This window comes from Triturus cristatus, chromosome 9 (genome assembly GCF_964204655.1).
Source record: "Triturus cristatus chromosome 9, aTriCri1.1, whole genome shotgun sequence".
Classification (NCBI taxonomy): Eukaryota; Metazoa; Chordata; class Amphibia; order Caudata; family Salamandridae; genus Triturus; species Triturus cristatus.
This window is the reverse complement of record NC_140592.1, coordinates 1,187,668,361-1,187,687,919: the sequence shown is the minus strand read 5'-3', so window position 1 is coordinate 1,187,687,919 and position 19,559 is coordinate 1,187,668,361. Positions and strand designations below refer to the sequence as shown.

General features: G+C 46.8%; 1 protein-coding gene across 4 annotated transcripts in view; it reads right to left on the bottom strand.

Moving 5' to 3' along the window:
• MTA1 (metastasis associated 1) overlaps positions 1–19,559 on the bottom strand; it is an 842,399-nt gene that overhangs the window by 635,289 nt on the left and 187,551 nt on the right. For all 4 annotated transcript variants that reach the window (XM_085627173.1, XM_085627175.1, XM_085627174.1 and 1 more), the window contains exon 4: positions 11,433–11,559. In XM_085627173.1, coding sequence (XP_085483299.1) covers positions 11,433–11,559 — 127 coding nt within the window. The remainder of the gene's footprint in view (positions 1–11,432; positions 11,560–19,559) is intronic.

The window sequence follows — 19,559 nt, the reverse complement described above, 5'->3', positions numbered from 1 at the left end:
ACCAACTCTAGGGCAGTCTGATTTTACCTCTTGTAAGACAGCCTCAAGGTCATTTATATAAAAGTTAAAAAGAAAAGGGGCCAAAATACACCCCTGACGTACTCCTTTATTGATACTAAAACTTCCTGTAGTTTCCCCGGTCGATGAAAACCTCACGTTAGCTCTTGTGTCGTTGTGCAGGTCCGCAAGGAACTCCACAATCACCTTATCAATACCCTTATCCTTCATGGTCTGCCACAGCCTCCCCCTGTTGACACAGTCGAAGGCAGAGGACAGATCCATGAAGGCAAGGTGAATTGTTCCTTTATACACAACAGTATATTTATTCAATATAAGAAACAAATTAAGATATTGAGTTCTAGTTGAACGCCCTTCACAAAAACCATATTGAGAGGTCGACAAAATATTGTTTTCGTTCGTCCAGCTTGTTAGGCGTTGGGAGTATAACTCTCCCCATTATCTTCACCATTGAATCAATTAACGAGATTGGGCGATAACACAAAGGACTACCCCTGTCTCCTTTCTTAAAGACCGGAACTATTGTTGAGAGACCCCAAGTCTCCGGGCAACCCAATGTGGCTGCTGCATTAAAAACAGCAGTCAGAATGGGAGCCCAAAAGTCCGGATCAGATTTATAAAGATCAGGTGGTATTCCATCAGGGCCAGGGGCTTTGTTAGCAGTAAGACCCTTTATAGCAACCAGAACCTCATTTATATCAAAAATGATGGCAGTACTTTCCCTATCAGAGGGGACAGCAACCATAGTTGCATCTGCCTCTGAATAATATAAACTTTTAAAATGACTCTCCCATTCCTCCTTTGTTATACAACAAACCAGTCCATCTCCCGAGTCCCCAGTCAAAAAAGGTTTCTTTACCAGACCCCAACATTTAGTGCTGTTATTCAAAGTAGCGGGATCAAGCAATTCCTCCCAGGCCTCTTTCCTCAAAAACTCTTTACGGGCAGCAATAGTAGCCTTATATTCCTTTCTACAGAGTTTTACGGCCTCCCTGTTCCTCGGGGTTGCTGCCAAGGCTACCCTCAAATTACGGGCAGCTAGAGTACAGTCATGACTGAACCATCTCGGGCCTAAGTTAAGTCGGGGTTTATATGGGACCGATAGAAATGCTGATACCCTTTCCGTAATGTTTTGGTACGCTTCTAGAACCAGCTTAGGTTCACCTCCCCCATTCATACAAACTTTGATGTCCTCGGCACAACCTGCAGTGATATTCTTATAGAGGACATCCTCAGAGACCATAGACCATTTTAAGCGCCTCTTACCATCAGTTGTAACCAAGCTACCTTGCCTGATACTCGTAATACCTTTTTTGAACCATGGGCAGTTTAGACCGATTATAAGAGGATTATGGTCACTGAATTCACTAAAGTCAATGGTAAAAGAATCCACAAAAGTTTGCATCGTCTGAGAGACCAATATATGGTCTATAAAGGTACCCCTTCCATGCCCTTTAAAAGTAGGGGTATCAAAGCGAAATAGCGGGTCTTTTAAAGACATGGCCAAACAGAGGTCATGGTCATTCAGAAAGTCATTACACAGTTCACCCTCCTTTGTGTGCTCCATGTGGAGACAGTCTGCCCGATCACATACCATTTCTGGTAAACATTTGTGCAATGGGTCTATACAAGGATGTAAATTAAAATCCCCCATAATCAGGAGGTTATGGCCCACATTTTCCATAAAATTTGAAACACAGGAATTTAAAAAATAAATATGATTCCTGCCACCACTATCATGAACAGCATTGTCCGACACGGACATTACCTCCACTTAAGGTTACACCCATTACACCTGTATGCTGTGCAACAATTCTTTGTACTTCACAGGGAATTAATATAGATACAAAAATTACAAGGCCCCCCTTGGGCCTACCCCGCACAGATGTTATGGTATGTTATGTTAAATTGGATTTGTTGAGTGCTTAATACCGAAAAGGTCTCTAAGCGCTGTAGAGGAAGAGTAGCATAGAAACCCAGCAGTTCACTTGATCGCTAAATTAAGCCCCAGGCTTCCACAAACAGAATGGTTTTCAGTTGTTTCCTAAAAGGGAGAAGGCTGTCTTCAGCTCGAAGTTGACTGGGAAGCTTGTTCCAGAGAGTGGGAATTACGGAGGAGAATGCTCTCCCTCCTTTGGAGACATAGTTGAAGCTGGGACAGTATAGCAGACTCCCTGTGGAGGACCTGAGTACACGTCCAGGTACGTATTTTGTGAGGCGCTGTTTGATATAGGAGGGAGCTTGGCCATAGATGGCTTTATGGGCGATGCACAGGCCCTTGAATTTAGCCCTTTGTTTCACCGGAAGCCAGTGAAGGCGTTGGAGAAGAGTCGAGGCTGGAGTGTGTCTCGGTAATTTGAAAATGAGCCTGGTGGCATCATTCATTGCTATCTGCAGTCTTCTAACCAAGAAGTCAGGAAGGCCAATGTACAGGGAGTTGGCGTAATCGAGCCGGGCCAAGATAATGGCTGAAACAATGGTTCTCATAGTAGAAAATGAGAGAATGGGGGACAGTCTCCTTAGCAGTCGGAGAAGTCCTACACAGGTGCCAAAGACCGTGGAAACTTGGTTGGCCAGGGTGAGCTTGTCATCTATTTTGATGCCCAGGCTTTTGACTACCGGGATCGGGACAGGGGCCTCACCCAGCTCCTGGGGCCAGTACCGGGAGTTCCACGGATTGTGGTCATCTGATAATGCCAGGACTTCGGTTTTGTCAGGGTTGATTTTCAATGAATTTGCCATCATCCAGTTAACCGTAAAGCTTAGAATCTCTTTTGATCTGGCTTGTGCATGGGGGGAGTTCTCGATGTGGAGAATGAGCTGTGTGTCATCTGCATAGTTAAAAATCTGGCAGTCCATGTCTGATAAGGCCTTGATTAAAGGACTGAGATATATGTTGAACAGAAGAGGTGAGAGTGCGGACCCTTGCGGGACTCCACAGGTAATAGGGCCTTTCTCTGAGACCCACTCGCCCATCTGGATTCTTTGGGTGCGATCTGTCAGAAAGGAGGCGACCCATTGTAGGGCAGGTCCCACCACTCCCAGAGAGCGTAATCTTTCCAGCAGAGTGACATGGTTGACCGTGTCGAAAGCCGCCGACAGGTCAAGAAGGATCAACACGCAAGGCTTCTTCTTGTCAGCATTTAATCTAATATCGTCAAGAACCGATAGCATTACCAGTTCAGTGCTATGGTGTGCCCGAAAGCCTGCTTGCCTATCCCCCAGGAGATGGTGATCTTCAAAGAATCTAGAAAGATTCTGCAGCACGTGCTGTTCGAGTATTTTAGCGAGGAAGGGGAGTTGGGAAATGGGGCGGTAGTTCTTCATATTGGATATCTCAGCGCCGGGTTTTTTTAGGAGGGGGGTGATTCTAGCTTCCTTGAAGCTGTTAGGAACCATCCCTAAGCGTAGGGAGGCATTGAGAAGGGCCAGGATGTCATGCTCGATTTCTGGGAATGCAAGATTAAAAATCCTAGGCGGGCAGGGGTCGGCTGGAGAGCCAGATTTAGTCTTTTTGGCCAGGTCTTGGAGGGCCTCTATTCCCAAAAGTGGGAAGGAGGAAAGGGACTCGGCCATCCTGACCTGTGAGTCGACCACTACCTTGGGTAAAGGTGTACAGGGAGAAGTGCCGATCTCCATCAGGATGTCCTGAATTTTCTTTGAAAAGTATGTGAGGAAGTTATTACATTGTTCCTTGCTGGGTGGGGTGGTCTGTGATTGTTTTTGACTTAGTTCCTTCAGGATTCTAAACGTTTCTTTTTGTTTATTTGGGGCAGACCGGATTCTGTTTTCATAGAAAATTGCCTTGTTACGCAGCAGTGCTTTTTTATATGAGGCTAGTTCTCTTCTGTAGTCTGCCAGTGCCTGAGGGTTATAGTGTTTCCGCCATAATCGTTCATGCTGGCGTAGAACTCGTTTGGAAGTCCTAAGTTCTTCCGAGAACCACGGGGCCCCATTGCCTTTAATGCAGATTTTAACTTTCTTTTCCGGGGCCACTGTGTTAATTGCTGCAGAAAGTCGATCGGAGAAGGCAGCGACCCCCCCTTCTAGATCAACCTCAGATTCTGAATCCGCTGACGCCCATTTAATGGGAGGGAGATCGCGGAGGACGTTTAGCAGCGTCTGGCCTTCTATTTTGGACCAGGTACGCACAAGCTTCCAAGTTGCAGTGGGTGGCCTTGTGTGTTCAGTAAGGGGAAGTATCAAATGAATACAGGAGTGGTCAGACCAAGGGCATGGAACGACTTCTTTGAGTAATAAGGAAGGGATGGTGGACCAGACCAGGTCCAGGATGTGTCCCTGCACATGAGTAGGAGTGGTAATTAATTGGGAGAAACCGAGCTCGGTTAGAGTCTCTTCTAATTGACGAGCCTGAGCCTCCCTGGGTTGTTGATCCCAATGGAAATTAAAATCTCCCATTACCAGGAGGTGTTGGAAGCGTGAACGGAGGTTGGTGATATATTCGATTAAAAGGTTAGTAGAGTTGGGGGGGCATTTCGGGGGCGGTATAGCATAGAGATCGTGATGCTCGAGGAGTGATGACAGACCTTAATGGTCAGCATGTCAGCCCCTGCCAGAGTTTCACCAGACACTTTCTCTATCCTTAAGTGTTTTTTGAAAAGGAACGCTACCCCTCCACCTCTTTTACCGGTGGGGCGATTGTGCCAGACTATGTCATAACCGTCTGGGAGCGCCGCCAGTATAGTGGGTCCCGAATCTTCATCCAACCAAGTTTCCGACAAGGCCAGGATGTCTGGGGCCTCGTTTTGTAGAAACGTGAGAATTTCTATGGCATGTTTTTGGAGGGAGCGTGTATTCAGGACCATTACTTTCAGTGCTTGAGGCGTCGAAGTGGGGGGGGTCTGGGCCTGGGTGGGACTGGGGCGTGTGGGCCTATCCTCTGCTGGTATGAGGAGGCCTTCTCTCCTAAGAACACCAGTAGTCTCCCTATTCAAGGGGTAGTGGTCTCGGTTAAGGGTTCTTAATTCTACACTAGTGTAGAGTCGAGTTCGGGCAGAGATTTTGGCCCCTGGGCCCGGCAGGGCGCGGACGGGCGCAGACGGGCTTGCCTTTGGCGCGCCTTCGGCGCGCCCGCTGCGCGTCCGCTCCAGTGTAAAGAATATATACCCCCGTGACCCCAGGCTCCTCCCCGCCAATCAGCCCTGCTGTGCAGCAGCTGACACCCTCACAGTCACTAGACCTTCGTGAGCGCGTGCGTGGGAGGAGCTCGGAGCGGCCAGGTGAGGTAGCAGGTGAGTAATTTACACAGTATCACAATCAAGGTTTAAAACGAGTTAAAAGTTCTAAAATCAATTAAAACTTTAAGAGCAAGGCTTGCTTACAGCGTTTTCAGCGAACAAGCGTGTACTGCTGGAGCTAGCACGTCTTCCTCTGACAGCGCGTCCGCTCCAGTGTAAGGAATATATACCCCCGTGACCCCAGGCTCCTCCCCGCCAATCAGCCCTGCTGTGCAGCAGCTAACACCCTCACAGTCACTAGACCTTCGTGAGCGCGTGCGTGGGAGGAGCTCGGAGCGGCCAGGTGAGGTAGCAGGTGAGTAATTTACACAGTATCACAATCAAGGTTTAAAACGAGTTAAAAGTTCTAAAATCAATTAAAACTTTAAGAGCAGATGGCAAGGCTGGCACGAAGAAGGCCCTATACCCTTCCAAAAAGAGTTCACATCCCAATTCCCAGGTTTCTTGTAAACAAATAATCGAGAATTGTTTGATATAGATCACCCAGTTTACATCAGACATTTTGGCAGCAAGACCCGCAATGTTCCAAGAGACAGCAAGACATCCTGACAATTTACCTACCAAATTATCTGGATTAGTAGGTTCACCTGAAGCCCCGATGTCCTGAGCTGCAGGTGCCCCCCGTCAATCGCACAGTTCAAGACCAGATAATACTTCGAACCTATTCTGTGTGTGAAGATTCGGCCCATATTGATAGTGTCCAGCACTAACACTCCTATTAGACACGCCAATCGGTCCACCTACACCACAGGAATTAGTAATATTATGCAGAAGATGGGTCTCTTGCACGGGAGTAAAAGGTTCACGTCCCCGCCTGGTTAAATTCTGTTGCAGTCGTGGTTTGCACAAATGTGCATAAAAATAACCCAAGGGGCGTACACAGATACTATTTGTGTTATAAACCAGTGCAGCAGCTCTCAAAAGTACGGTTGCTACATGCTGGGGGTGTTTAAAATTTACGACTATACAGTCCCCTGAACCAGACTTTTTGGACGGCCCTACCCAATTTACACGCCTTACTGTTAATATTTCGTCAAAATAGGAAATCGGAAATCCACAATTTTTGTTGAGCCAGGACACTGTCTTATTTTTCAGAGAGATAAAGGATTCATCATGGGGAGATGCAGGGTGGGTGCCACAAGAGGGCACATTGGTCAGTACTACTACAAAAGGAGCACAATCTGGTGGTAGATTAAGATGACCATTGTGTCTCGCCACACTAGAGGCTCTAATGCTGTGGGGAGTTATGGATAATTCTTGCTGCAAAACAGTTTCCACAGGAATATCCGGCTGGGTAAAAGTTACGGGTCCTGGGATAACTGTATCAGCAGATTCTCCCCTCCCCTTATTCTGTATATCATTAGGAACAGCAGTATCTCTCCTTTTGCTCTTGTTGCTAATTGGCCTACTTTTACCTTGATTTTTCTCCTTTAGCTGTTTTCATACGTCTTCATCAACCGCATGTAAAGCGCTGCGATACCCACTTGGGTCATGTTCGCGCTATACAAAACTTTAAAATAAATAAATAGGTTCATTTTCCCTGACTATCATTACGCCTTCTTCCCAAATTGCTGGAAACCGGATTTCTTTAAACAAGTGAAAAGCTTTTGCAGGTTACAAAGAGTCAGGCCAGCATCACTTGGAAGGCACTTAGTGATTTGGATGTTATGTGCTCTTTTATATATCTGCGGGACATCAATGCTTGGCACATCGAAGATAAATTTGGCATTAAGCAGGATGCCTAATGCCTCCTCCTGGACCTACAAAGATCCACATTACTCTCAACGCTTAATTTTCCTCCTACATTATGGAACTTGACTTCTTGCATACTCTATGGCTCTTCCGCAGTCTTTGTCTTTTGCTCATTTAGCTTTTTCATAAAATGCTGTCATACCCAACCAATGTTAGTATGTTATGTGTAGAACAATTTGGGGGACAGTAAATATTTGTACCGAAAAAAATATAGATCAGCAAAACGCAATAAATAGGGAAAATGAGGGTATATTTTGAGTTTGCAACACGAGTAAGACATAGGCAAACATTAGCAGCCAAGGTCTTCGGCTTGGCCTTCTGAATTGCAGATCCCTAGTAAAGCATGCCCACGAAATTAACATCCTCGTTCAGGATGCGAGGTTAGATCTCTTGTTTCTGACGGAAACATGGCTGACCCCGCACAATGACTTCGATGTGGCCAATGCAACACCCCTGGCTACCAAATATGTTGCCTGAATAGATCAACCGGTAGAGGTGGCGGTCTCGCCATACTCTACAAAGACAATCTTAAATGTAGAATTGAATGCGGGACCGTTATAGACTGCGAGAACTGCCACTTCACAATCCAGATCTCTCCATCTACCTCCCTCTCGGGACTGTTAGTGTACCGGCCACCAGGCTCTCTAGGCGAATTCACCAATACTCTTATGGACCACATCTCACTTAAGACTCTTTCTGTCTCTAACTTTCTCCTCCTAGGGGACCTCAATATGCACTTTCTGGACCCCACGGACAATGCCGCAGCAAACTTGCTTGCTGATCTTACTACAGCCGACCTCCGTCTGCAAAACCCCCAAGCCACCCATGAGAAAGGTCAACTCCTGGACCCTATCTTCTCCAACATTAAGAACTTAGACGCCCAGGACCCTACTCCCCTACCCTGGACAGACCATATGCTGATCCTCATGCACTGGTCCCCCGAAACGATACCAGCGCTCAAACAAAAAACAAGGATACTAACCAGGCGATGGCACAAGTTAGTACCAGAGGAATGGGAGGCCAAACTACGGGAAACCATCGCCCCCCTATCCACGGATCCAAACACCGCGGACAGAGAATTCACGGAATGGCTAGTCCGACCTTTAGACAGCTTCATCCCACTGACCAACACTTTAAAACATGTAAAAAGAATCAACCCCGCCCCCTGGTACACACCCGCCCTCACTGCCCTTAAAAAAGAATGCAAAAAGTCCGAACGCACCTGGAGGAAAAACAAGTACATAGAAGAGAAAAGCGCTTATCAATCCTCAATGAAAGCATATAAACGTGCCCTACAAGACGCCAAAAGGGCTTACTATGAGGAAAAAATAAAAGGCTCCTCATGCTCATCCAAGGAGACCTTCTCCATTCTCAAAGAACTCCTCCATGTCCCTGACCCCCCACAGAAACCAATGGACCCCAAAGCAGCGGAGGAAAAATGCGTCAAGTTGGCCACCTTCTTTGACGAAAAAATAAAAAAAATCCTCACCTCCCTCCCGACTGCCAACTCAGATTCCATAGAGAGAGCCAAGGAGCAGCTGCCCCCTCCCGACAAACCCTCTTTGGAGTCGCTGGGCCCAGTTACAGAAGAGGAAGTAAGTGCCATACTCACCACAACCAAGAGCGGAGCCCCTAGCGACCCAGTCCCCATACGATTCGTTAAAAACATCCCGCTAACCATAGTTCCCCAATTGACAGCCCTCATTAACACTTCGCTGGAACAGGGAGAGGTCCCGTCAAACTGGAAGGAGGCCGTCGTCAAAGCGCTTCTCAAGAAACCGTCGCTTGACCCAGCTGGCCTCTCCAACTACAGACCTATCTCACTCCTCCCTTGGATAGGTAAAGTCGCCGAAAAACTCGTGAATAAAAAACTGTCGTATTACCTAGAGTCTAACCAACTCCTCAACGACTCACAGACAGGCTTTAGACCAGGTCAGGGCACGGACACTGCTCTCCTCGTAGCAGTAGAAAGAACTAGGGAAATCATCGATACAGGAGGATCAGTGACAGTGGTCCTCCTAGACCTAAGCGCGGCCTTTGACACGGTCAGCCACCAGGTCTTAACCCAACGCCTGGAGAACATTGGGGTTAAAGACAGAGCGCTGAAATGGCTATCGTCCTTTCTCTCCCGACGCTCCTACCAAGTATGGGAAGGCGAAAGCCGCTCCCCTTCCATCCCCCTCCAGTGCGGCGTGCCTCAGGGTTCATCCCTGAGCCCCACGTTGTTTAACGTCTACATGGCCCCACTGGAGGAACTCGTCTCACCTTTTGGAGTCACTATCGTCAGCTATGCTGACGATACACAACTAGTGGTGACACTCTCCCACCCCAAGCTAGAGCCCTCTAATCTCCACGATTGTCTCTCCAACGTACATCATTGGATGAGTGACTCTGCTTTGAAACTAAACGGCTCCAAAACGGAGATCCTGCTCCTAGGATATAAAACCACGAACCTCCCCTCTAACCTCTGGCCTGCTTGCATGGGTGAACCCCCCACTCCCAAGAAGGAGGTCAAGAGTCTCGGAGTGTGGCTGGAGACTGACCTTACCTTCAGGACACAGGCTAGAAAGACGGCCGGCATATGCTACGGTCTACTTAAATCCTGCAGGAAGGTACTCCCGCTACTACCTTTCCAGTCGCGTCTCATGCTGATCCAGGGCCTAATTTTATCCAGGCTGGATTACAGCAATGCCATTTACCTGGGCTCTCCAGAATCCACTCTCCAGACTCTGCAAAAAGCTCAAAACGCCGCAGCCCGACTCCCAACGAACACCCCGGCTAGATCATCTGCCAAACCCGCACTAAGGAAGCTGCACTGGCTCCCTATCAGGGAAAGGGTCACTTTCAAGGCCCTGTGTCTCGCCCACAAGGTACTACATAACACCGGCCCTCCCATACTAAACAACTGGATCACTCCCTATAGACCCACTAGAGCGCTTCGCTCGGAGCACGGAAACCTTATTGCGATCCCCAAGGTGAAAAAGGCCCGCATAGGTGGCCGCCGTTTCTCGGTCAATACAGGAAACAAATGGAATGCACTCCCTCTGAGTCTCAGAGCAGAATCCAACCTCCTTCGGTTCAGAAAATCCCTCAAAACCCTACTCTTCCCCTAAGCTGTCACTTCTCCTGACCAAACCCCCTCTGCGAGTAAAAAAAAGGTTCAGCGCTGGGATACCCACCGGCTGACTACGCGCTCTATAAAACCATAAATAAGTGGACCTTGTGGGATGATGGAGGATATAGATTGGCCAGGGTTGGAGACAGTGTGTAAAAAGGAATAATTGTGGCTGAGAAATAAAAACGAATTGAAAAAGATGGATGGGGAACGCAATTACAGAATATGGGGTGTGCAGACAGAGGATGAAGAGGAATAAATGTGAGCTGAAGTGGGAAAAGCAGTCCTGGGGGAGGAGGGGCAGAGGGCAATGGAGATGGAAGGTGGGATGAACAAACTGGAATATAAAAGAATGGACAGTCGAGAGAGGGCTAGGAAGTGAAAAGAAGGTGGGAACAAGTTAAAAAGAATCATTGTCTAGCTTTGACTTACCCATCTACAGTCTTGGTCTACTCCCCAAGCAGGAACCTAAAAGTATTCCTCTGGTTAATATTTAGCATGCGATTCTGGTGTGGGTGATATCCTTCTAGAGTTGCATTGGGCTGCAATGGCTATATGATGGGATCAACAATTTATCCGTCTCTTTTCCCAAAGAGTAATTATGGAAGCCAACAGAAAAATAATGAGAAATATCTTGAGAGGTTGCTCTCGAGCGCAAACTATAAGAAGTTGACCATTTGAGATAAATAGCGGGATTCTGCTCTTTTTCTTTAAAGAAAAATTGTGTTTACTGGATTGCTCCCTGCGTCTTTCTACACAAAATCAATTTTTTCCTCCAGAGCCATTCATCAGCATAGCCCATATTTAGTTTGTGGAACTAAACTTTAGACTCGCAGGACATTCTTAGGAAATCAAATTATGAACTGTAAACAGGGATATCTTATGGATGCAAACTAATATTATGATGGACGCCCAAATAGGCAGGATGATTAGAAATAAACAAGAAATACAGAGTGAAGACCCTGGTCAAAAAATGAGCACTTTTATTGGCATCTAAAAGTTGGACTAGACATTCCAGATGCTTACAATACATTACAATTGCAGAATATTTCAAGGGGTTTGTAAGTAAATAGGCTCAATTGGGCGGAAAGCTGGATTTAACAATTTGGGAACTTGTAACTTCTAAGCCCAGTGACGACACAAGAATCCGCTGTTGAACAACCTTTTTAGCAGTTTAAAGAACCCCAATATACACGGTTTGAACAAAAAAGTACAGCATTACAGCTCCAAACTATTAACTAGACACACACCCCGCCCCCCACACAGTATCACAAAAGTGAAATAAATACCTAATGTGGGTGGCTGGCAACGATTCTAATTGTCTTGACAGGAACAATTCTCGATGCCTTAGTTGATGCTTCTCCTTTTCTGGCAAATTTACCATTTCTGGGTTTTCCATCTCTTCTTCCATCTCTCCTTCAATAAAAAGATCATCAATCGTTAGAAAGTTCACATCCAGCAACGTCATTCGGAATTTAAATTACTTTTAGTTAAAAGAAATGGTGATTTGCTTGTAGTCCTGGTTCTGAATTAAAGAGGGTGAACGTTGAACATGCTCAGTGTGTTTTTCCCCGAATTTACACTTCTGTCCTATCAAATAAAAATACAAAACTAAAATGCAATCTGTTGAACCTAAACTGCGGCTGGAAATGTGTGCTGAATGAGGGTGAAGGGAGGCCTGACAAGCATTACACTAACATAGTGCAAACAAAGACCACCTGTGCCTTTAAGAAGCCTAGATGTTCCCAACCCAGAATGAACTGTACAGACAGTTGCCTCTCGAAGTCAGTTATTTTTTTCGCCTAGGACCTAGAACACAGTTTGTAATTAGTCAATCCAGTTTTCACTGTTGTTCTGTCAGAACTTTGTGTTTTTCCACATTTAGTCTTTTCTATCTCTGAAGCACTGAAAAGGTTTTTCAGTGACATTTTTCAATCACATTGACTTCACTCCTTCTGGGTTGGCTTGAAAGTCTACGCAGCAATGCTATACGAACGTTTGTACGGAAGAGATTGTTTAAGTATACACTAGCAAGGAAGAAAAGTGTTCCTCCTTTCTTTCTTGTAGAGTGTGCCCCTGGCTTTTCTTGAATGTCACACCCACTGTTTTGTAAAATATCTGGACTATTCACAGAATAGTTTAAGGGATTAGAGAAGTTTTTCCCGTTTGGGTGAAGAAATTAAAGAATTGGTTTCCCTTCCCGGTTGTTTTTTGTTGTTGTTGATAATGGACTTTTTAAAATGACTTAATATGACTGGATTACATGAAAGTGTGATGCACCCAAGGAATAAACCACGAGTTTGTTTTTACTTCAGACTTTTAAGTTGTAAAGACCTGCTGCTCACGAACACTGCTTAAAGACATGATAGGAACCAGGAAGGCAGTCTTTGAAGTTAGATGTTCGAGTCCCACACTATACATGTGTTCAAAAGGTGATTTAATTGATTGTGGCAGGCCCACGTTGAGGTTCCACCTAGCTGTTGGAGCTGACCTTGGGGGCGGCTAGTCTCATTGCTCCCTCTAGGATAATTTTAAGGACTGGTGTATTGAAGAACTTCTCCCTATTACTCTGGGCCTTGAGTGAGGCATAGAAAAGTATATTCTGGCAGTTGTGTGAGGTTACCAGACTGCTTGAGAGTCCTATGTCCAGCCCTAATTAAGCCCTTTCGTGTTACACCAGTGTAAGAATCTGCTCCACTTTGGAGTGTGGCACTTCCTCATGGTTAGCATTCTGGCTTCTTTCAGTATCCCCACAGCTCTTGCGAGTACACCTAAGTGACCAAACTCTAGGTCCCATATGGTATACCTGGTCCTCCTGTATTGTCAAAGGGTCTTAGCGCACTGGCAGCATCATGACCATTTCCACCAGGTCTGAAAACCATGTTTGCCTGGCCCACTAAGGTGCTCTTAAGATTAGCACCAGTTTGGTCTACTTGCATTTCTGTATCACAAGTGGTAACCATTGCTTTGCAGCCATTTATGGAGTAGCCTCATGTGAACCTTAACACGGGCCATTAGGAGTATGCAAGATGCCATGATGCTCATCATCTTTTCCACAGATCTCACTGTCAGATGTTGATCCTCCTGGTAGAGGCGATCTCGCTGTGTCAGTGACTGGGCTCTTTGTTACAGGGTAGGCTTTGACGTCCACAGTTTAGTTTCCATCCTAGGAACATCTTTTGCCATTTCTACACATTCAGGGCATACCCCGCCTATATATTGCCCGCTACCACTGCAAGGAAGTTTGTTAAAACCACTGAAGTGGACTTTTTAACAAAGGGTGGAAGCATGAACAGGTAATGTTCTGTTATCACGCAAACCACTGGAACAGTGTCCGCTGTTAACTAGCATGTGCAGGAAGGCATCCTTGACGTTTATAGTGGCCATACAGTCCCTCTTTTCCCATTGGGGTATGACCTTCTGCAATGCTATCTTGAATTTTTGTGTCTTTATAAACTGGTTCAATGCCCTTAGATCAAAAATTGGCATAATGTTGTGTCAAGGTTTAGATTGAGAAAATAATTGGCCTAGACCCTGTAAGTTCTTTCTTTCAGTGGTACATGCTCTATTGCTCTCTTGGGTAAGAGGTCATTGACTTCTTGTTGTTAACCAGTTGTGCTTTGCGGCAAGTCTTTATTTCCCAGTTCTATAAAGTAATCATGCTTGCTAATGTTTAATGTCAATTTATCGGACGTAAAGATCTTCCACACAGGGGTGAAACCTCGAGAGTCTTTCATGTACAGGTGTTTCATATAGAGGAAGCTCAGCTGGTCAAGTTCAACCACCTCATTCTGCTCACTTGGACAGACCGCTCCTTTGTCCACTTCGTCAAACCCCCAACCCCAGCCCCCTCCCCCCCACTCCCACACAGCCAAGTCCACTACCAACCTCAAGCGTAGCTGGAACAAGCTAAAGGGGATAGGCTGGATCAACAAACTCAATGTCCACCGACCAAACCTTATTAGTGACCTTCATGCTGATATCAAACTCTTCAACAACTGGATCACTACCAGCGCAGACACCATAGCCCTCCTGAAGAACGTCTGACACTTAAGAACCAAAACACAAGCCAGCCGGCACAACGGAGAACTTAGAAACTCCGAATGCCACTGCAAAAAGTGGGAAAAGAAACTGAGCATCAGCTGGGACACCACCGCAAGAAACACAAGTCCGCACTCAGGAAATACCACACCCAACTCAACAAGGCAAGAAACAGCCCAAGCTCTCAGAATGGAAAACAGCTCGAACACCTGCAAATAGTGCTTCAACATCATCAAAAAATTCTCTAACCCTCCCAGCTGCCACCAACTCTATCTCCCTCTTCACAAAACCTCTGCCTCGACCCCCAAAGCAAAGCACAAGAACTGATCAACCAGCTGACCACTGCCACAAATCGGATCACCAGATCACAAACTGGAAACCTTCTCCGACCTCAAGACAGACAAAATCATGAGAACAAGCCTCTTCAGGTACCCCTTTAACCACTGCCCCCACCATATTTACAACACAGAAGGGACTCTGATCAGCTCCCACCTCACCACCACCACCACCACCACCTCCATACAAAAAGGAACCATTCCTGGAAAACTTTAAATACGCAGAAATCACAGCCCTCCTGAAAAAACCCAGGGCAGACCCAAAAGAGGTCAGCAACTACAGACCATCTTAAACACCACCACCTACTAGACATCACGCAGTCTGGATTCCGCAGCAACCATAGCACCGAAACCGCTCTCATGCCATCAACTGAAGAAATCCGGATGAAGGACAAAGGAGAAACCGCAACAATATTACTCGACCACTCTGCAGCCTTCAACACCATCTCTTACAGCACCCTCATCACAAGACTCGACAACTATGGAGTACATGGAACTGCCCTAAGGTGGCTGACCTCTCTTCTCTCAAACAGGACCCATTAAGGTCAGCTCCGGCCTTACACTTTTGAGCCCAAGAACCTCATCTGCAGAATCCCTCAGGATCATCCCTGAGCCCTACGCTCTTCAAAGTCTACATAGCCCACTCACCTAAGTCATAAGATCCAACAGAATCCACATTGTCTCCAACAAAGATGACACCAAACTCATCCTCTCGCTCACAGACAACAACCACACCACCAGGACCAACTTTACCACATGTTTGGCAAATGTTGCAAACTGAATGAATCCGAACTGCCTAAAACTCAACACGGATAAAACAGAAGTCCCAAGTCATCTATACTTAATCTTACACACCCAGCTGCTGAGGCGGCTGGATTGCGGGCTCAGACGGCTCTACAATGGGCCAAACACTCGCTCCTCTATTTAGGGGTCCACCTTACTGCCTGTATTGGGGACCTCTACAAGGCCAACTATCCAGCACTGGTGACCCAAATGCAACAAGACCTTAAGAGATGGACTCCCCTTTACATCTCTTGGCTAGGGCGAACTAATGCTATCAAAATGTCAGTCTTGCCAAAACATTTATATTTATTTCAGGCCCTGCCCATTGGCCTTGACCAGGGTTTATTGCCACACTTGCGCTCCTTGATTACCAAATTCATGTGGCAGGGAGGGAGAGCTCGCCTTCCTTTTCATGTGCTGCGTCAACCAAGGAGGAAAGGGGGCAGAGCCCTACCGGACTTCGCACTTTATTACCAGGCCACACAATTGAGAGTGTTAACGGAGTGGGCCATGCGAGAATCCGATAAACATTGGCTAAATATGGATCGTTCGGTGGTAGGAATATCCATTTGGGATGTCCTGTGGAAGCCTAGGAAAGACCGCCCGGCAAATGCTTATATTAGCACCCCCACGCGCACCACCCTGACAATCTGGGATCAGGTTACTGGGAGGGAGGGCTGGACCTCATTTCCTTCCCCTTACACCCCAATCCATTTTAACCTGGCTTTCCCTCCTGCCCTGCGCAAAGGACCCTTCGATTGCTGGAAGGAAGGAGGTTGTCGAAAACTCTCTGATTTATTTCATTACCACGACATCTTCACATTTGTAACACTGCAAAAGAGAATTTTTAATTCCCCACAGCGAACACTTTCACTACCTCCAGCTTAAACACTGGGCGACACTTCCCCACGTTAGAGAGGCGGTCACTAGAGAGCTCACAGACATGGAGCGTCTGGTCATACACAAAGCTGGCACCTCAAGGGGTGTCATCTCCTCACTTTATGACATGCTACTGACCACCTTGCACTCTCCTCGAGCACGTTACATGTCTTTTTGGGAACGGGTCTTGGGCAGGGATGTCACTGCAGAGGGATGGAAGCATATTTGGGGCGACATCATTGGACACAACAAATCAGTGGCTTTACGGGAAGCCCACTATAAGACACTACTTGACTGGCATCTATACCCTACTAAACTGCGACGCATTTTCCCTGATACCTCCGACCTCTGCTGGCGAGGATGTGGCCTCCAGGGGGATTTCCGCCACATCTGGTGGGACTGCCCGGGTATTGGACCTTTTTGGGAAGAAATTCTCTCCCACCTCAAAGACATGTTGGGCTACCCTATTCCAACTAGCATAGAGGGAGTTCTGCTGGGTATCAGAGATCCGGCCTTGGAGCACCAAACGAAAGCTGACAAGGCGATCATGTTGACCTGCCTGGGGGCGCCGAAACTCACCATAGCGGCTGCATGAAAAAAGAAAGCTGCTCCGGCCAAATCACTGTGGCACTCCCGCTTGTGGGGGATTCTCTCCATGGAGCGTCTGGCCGACATTTTTTGGGACAACTACAAGGCTTTTGAGCACAAGTGGGGTCCCCCAGTCACATATCTCTCCCAGGGTTTGCCATCTGCAGTATGTCCGGCCTCCGTAAGGGCTCTGCACCTCTTCCAGGTCTAGGTCACGCAAAGCCGGCGTATGACGGGGTGCACCCTAGTTGTTTGAATAGGGGGAACATTGTTATGTCTACTTTCCACTGCATCAGTGCTTTTGCTTACTATAGTTTCATTGTGAACCATCATCACCACTGGGACCGGGACGGGGATGGGGGGGAAGGGGGGGGGGAATGGAATTTCAATTTAGCATCTTTGCCTTTGAAGAGGAGGGGTGATTTGACCCTAGGGCTGTTTGAAACAGACTAATATAGCGGACTGATCTGCAACCCCTGGGCCAGCGCGCCCTACTGTACTTATGCTGTCACTGTGCTTTTTTGGTTTTTACGCTTAATAAACAGAATTTGAGAGAAAAAAAACAGAAGTCCTGATCTTTGGGAAAACGGGCTCTTCATGGCACTCCTCCTGGTGGCCAACAGACCTGGGACACAAGCCCACCTACACTGATCAGGTCAAAAACCTCAGCATCATCTAGGACATCAGACTCAGAATGGCCAAAAATGTGATTGCCATCACTTCCTCCTGCTTCTTCATCCATATGTGTGCTCTGCCAAATATTCCAATGGCTCCACACGGTTACCAAGGCCCTCGTAACCAGCAAACCAGACTGCAGCAACATACTTCACATCGGCATTACCAATCAACTCATACAAAGGCTTCAGACCACCCAGAATGCCACCGCCAGACATCCTCAACATCCCCCACAGCTCACACAACTCCCCACCTCAGAGAGCTTTACTGGCTACCAATCCAGAAGCAATGCCAATTTAAACCGCTCACCCACTAATACAAAGCCCTCCACAATGTAGGGCCTGGCTACCTCAACCACCACCTTAACTTCCACCAACTCACCAGACTGCTGAGCTCCGCCACACTTCACCTCTCACTAATATCCTGCATCCAAAGGATTAATAATCCTCCTAAATCGCTGCCAAATCCTGGAACGACCTTCCACACCACATCAGGGCATCCCTGTCCCTACTCAGGGTTCACAAGAAACTGAAGACCTGACTATTTAACTAGGAGATCAATCAACCTACTCCTCTACTCCAGCGCCAGGATATCCCTCGAGTGATCAGCACGCTATACAAATCCTATAACAAAGTGAAGGGCCAGACACGCTCAGGGAGGTTCCTCTTCCTCTGGGTCTTCCTCTAAAGGTGTGTCATGAAGGGGATCCGTATGCCACTGCAATGATGCAGTTGGTGGGACACTTAGTGGAGTGTAAGAGGCGTATGATGTCATAGGCTGTCAACCTCTCCTCATGGGTGTTCTTTCACTTGGGATAAACCATCCCCCACCCAAAAAGTCCTTTTGAAATGCATAGCCCCATTGCCTTTACGGACCTTGTTGTCAGTTTAATATGTTACAACGCATCAAACTGTGTTGCCAAAGAGGCTGTCCCCAATAAAGAGCATAATTATCACAGAGGCTTGTACTTCCTGCCCTAAAACCCGAGACACCTAGGCACATGCATCTCCCCAGATGTGTGGAAGGACAGTGGTCTGCTGGAGGTGTCCTCTGCATTGAGTGAAGACTGTAGACAGGTGTTGGCAATTTTCTCGTCCTCTTGAACTACCATTCTTCACCCAGTTCTTATTATTCCTCTGGCAGATTTTGAATGAGGTCTTCAATTTCAGCTCACTTCAGGTGGGCTTATCGTTTCAGCAGTGTTGGAGTTTGCAATATGCCGCTAAGGATGATCTCCAGTTCTTACGGGCTCACCATGTCCACTGGCTTGCTCTTCTCAGCAGGAGAAATGCCGCCTTGCTGTCTTTCATGCCGTAGTCAACATTCAAGGAGTCTGTAACCACATTACTCTTGATGACAGATGGGTTTCTGGCAGAGTGCGTGTACTTCTTTTCTACCTTTGGTATTACTGTCTTTCTTGCAGCTGGTTCCCTGAAGGATCCCATCTCTGGTCTAAAATGCTGCGAGTGTCTGCTGCATTTTTGGTAGGGTGTTGTAGACTATAACACTCCACACAGTCTTCGGCAGGTCGGTATAGCGATCCTGCCACTCTTTTCTAGTTTCTCCTCTATGGAGAAATTCTTGCTCAACATGGCCCTATAATGTCTCTTCTTCATAGTTTAAGAATTCTTCCTCTACCTCTCCTGCAGGTACTGGTCTAGCAGGAGGCTCCAGCTCTGTTATGGACCACCTCAATATGATTCTCCTTCAACAGTTTGGGAGGAATTCTGTATTATTTCTCAGTCGTCAAACTCCTCCTTCCTCTTCATTATGGCCTCCATTTTGGCCTTCAGGAACTGCCTCTTCTGTTTTTTCGACATAGAGGACCTTTTGACAGATATTGAAAGTTTCAGGCATTCTCCATGGTGTCAAACCCTCCCCTTTCCCATTTTTGACTAACTTCGACTGCTGAAGCTTTTAGCAATGAGGTTCATTTCCTACGCTTCACATCTGAAGATTTTATCTTGGCCACAGTGCACCCTTAGTTCAACCTGAGGTTTCTTGGGGTCAAAGCCCTTTGGTATCTTTTGGAGCATACTTTTTCTTGACCTAGATATTTTCTTTAGTGCGGTAGTCTTTCCCTTGTACCACCGTGGTGTTTTCGTTTGGTGCAGT